Source organism: Vigna angularis, chromosome 9 (assembly GCF_016808095.1).
Source record: "Vigna angularis cultivar LongXiaoDou No.4 chromosome 9, ASM1680809v1, whole genome shotgun sequence".
Classification (NCBI taxonomy): domain Eukaryota; kingdom Viridiplantae; phylum Streptophyta; class Magnoliopsida; order Fabales; family Fabaceae; genus Vigna; species Vigna angularis.
Genome location: NC_068978.1, coordinates 16,044,269 through 16,046,284, shown reverse-complemented (window position 1 = coordinate 16,046,284; position 2,016 = coordinate 16,044,269). Strand labels below are relative to the sequence as shown.

At 29.7% G+C, this 2,016-nt stretch overlaps 1 protein-coding gene across 1 annotated transcript; it reads left to right on the top strand.

The window, feature by feature from the left end:
• The first annotated feature begins 974 nt into the window (after positions 1–974).
• On the top strand, positions 975–1,496 carry LOC128193890 (DNA-directed RNA polymerase subunit beta-like). The gene is made up of 2 exons (XM_052868079.1): positions 975–1,037; positions 1,185–1,496. The coding sequence occupies exons 1-2, from the start codon at positions 975–977 to the stop codon at positions 1,494–1,496; spliced, it is 375 nt and encodes a 124-aa protein (XP_052724039.1).
• Positions 1,497–2,016: the final 520 nt, after the last annotated feature.

Sequence of the window (2,016 nt, the reverse complement as noted above, 5' to 3'; positions counted from 1 at the left end):
AAGATAATTAAAACACTTGGTGTTTAGATCAATTGAGTTAAACAATCTAGACGTGTTGTATAGGATTGAGACCAAAAGTGATTATAATACTTGGACTAAAAGTAGTTAGAATACTTGTATTCCAAAAGTGGTTAAACTCGAACTAGTCGTGTTGACTAGGTGAACCAAGAGTGGTGAGAATACTCGTTGTAAACTTGGAAAGGTAAAACTCGTATAATCTTCTTGAAGATTAGTGGAATCCATTAAGAGTTCTTAAAGGAGAACTGAGCATAGCTCAGGTTAAGCGAACAAGTATAAAATTTGTGTTTTATTACTTTGTTCTTGAAACGTGTTCTATTTACACACTTCATAAAAACTAACGTCTAAACATCCTATTTAAATAAAATATCTTTTACAATCCATGAGATATTTCTTTGCAAAAAAAATTTAAAAATACTATTCACCCCTCTAGTGTTTTCTTGTAATTTCAGTGACAAACTACATTGTCATGTTTGTGTCCACGTGATGTGGCCACACATGTAACACAACAAAACTGCCAGGCCACCAACAAAGGACACCAATGAACCCATCCAACAAATTCCACCAATAATAGCCACAAGAGGGTTACTCCCTACACCACCCCACTTTGCTCCCTGCACCACCATATTTTTTTTTAAATTCCAAAACTATCCTTTATATTTTAAAATATCCTACACCCCCACCTCTTTTCTTCAACGGATGTCAACATCCATTGAAGAAAAAATTCTTGAACACATCCGTTGAGTTTTTTTTTTTTTTAATTTTTAGTTTTTTAATTTATTGTATTTTAAATTAATATATAAATATTATTTAATTTTTTTAAAATTATTACTTAATTATTTATAAATTAATTTTATTTTATTTAATAAAATAATTATTATTAATTTTAATTTATGTATTATTATTTATATAATAATTAAAAATTTTGTTATAAATCTACTAGACGGATGTGCCACATGGCAAAAGAATCCTCATATTCCCCTGAAGATAGATTATTACGAGCTATACTTGGCATTCAGGTATCCACCTCAAAGGAAACTTGTCTAAAACTACCCACAGACGGTAGGGGTCGAGTTATTGATGTGAGATGGATCCAAAAAAAGTGGGGTTCCAATTAAATCCAGAAATGAAATAAAGGTATCGTTTCAAAAATTTTGTCTAGACAGGATATGCCTTATTTGCAAGACGGAGGACCCGTTGATATGGTCTTCAATCCACTAGGGGTACCTTCGCGAATGAATGTAGGACAAATATTTGAATGCTCGCTCGGTTTATCAGGAGGTATGTTAGATAGACATTATCGAATAACACCATTTGATGAGAGATATGAACAAGAAGCTTCGAGAAAACTAGTGTTTTCTGAATTATATGAAGCCAGTAAACAAACATCTAATCCATGGATATTTGAACCCGAGTATCCTGGAAAAAGCAAAATATTTGATGGAAGAACAAAAATTCTTTTAAACATCCTACTATAATGGGAAAGACTTATATTTGGAAATTAATTCATCAAGTTGATGATAAAATCCATGGACGTTCTAGTGGACGGATGTGGCCACATCCGTTGAATTAGTTTTTTTTTTTTAGTTTTTAGTTTTTTAACTTTTTATATTTTAAATTAATATATAAATATTATTTAATTTCTTAAAAATTATTACTTAATTATTTATAAATTAATTCTATTTTATTTAATAAAATAATTATTATTAATTTAATTTATATATTATTATTTAAATAATAATTAAAATACTTTTTAAAAATTTATTAAACGGATGTGGCTTATCCGTTGAAGTTTTTTTTTTAAATAAAAATAATAAACTAAAATATAAAATATGTAAAACGGATGTCAACATCCATTCATGATATCAACATCCGTTGAAGGTGAAACGAATGTTAACATCCGTTTTATAAAAGGACAAATTAAGTATGAAGTGGTGCAGGGAGCGGCTGGTGGTGGTGGAGGGGAGCAACTCTCTAGTCACAAATAACACTTTGGGT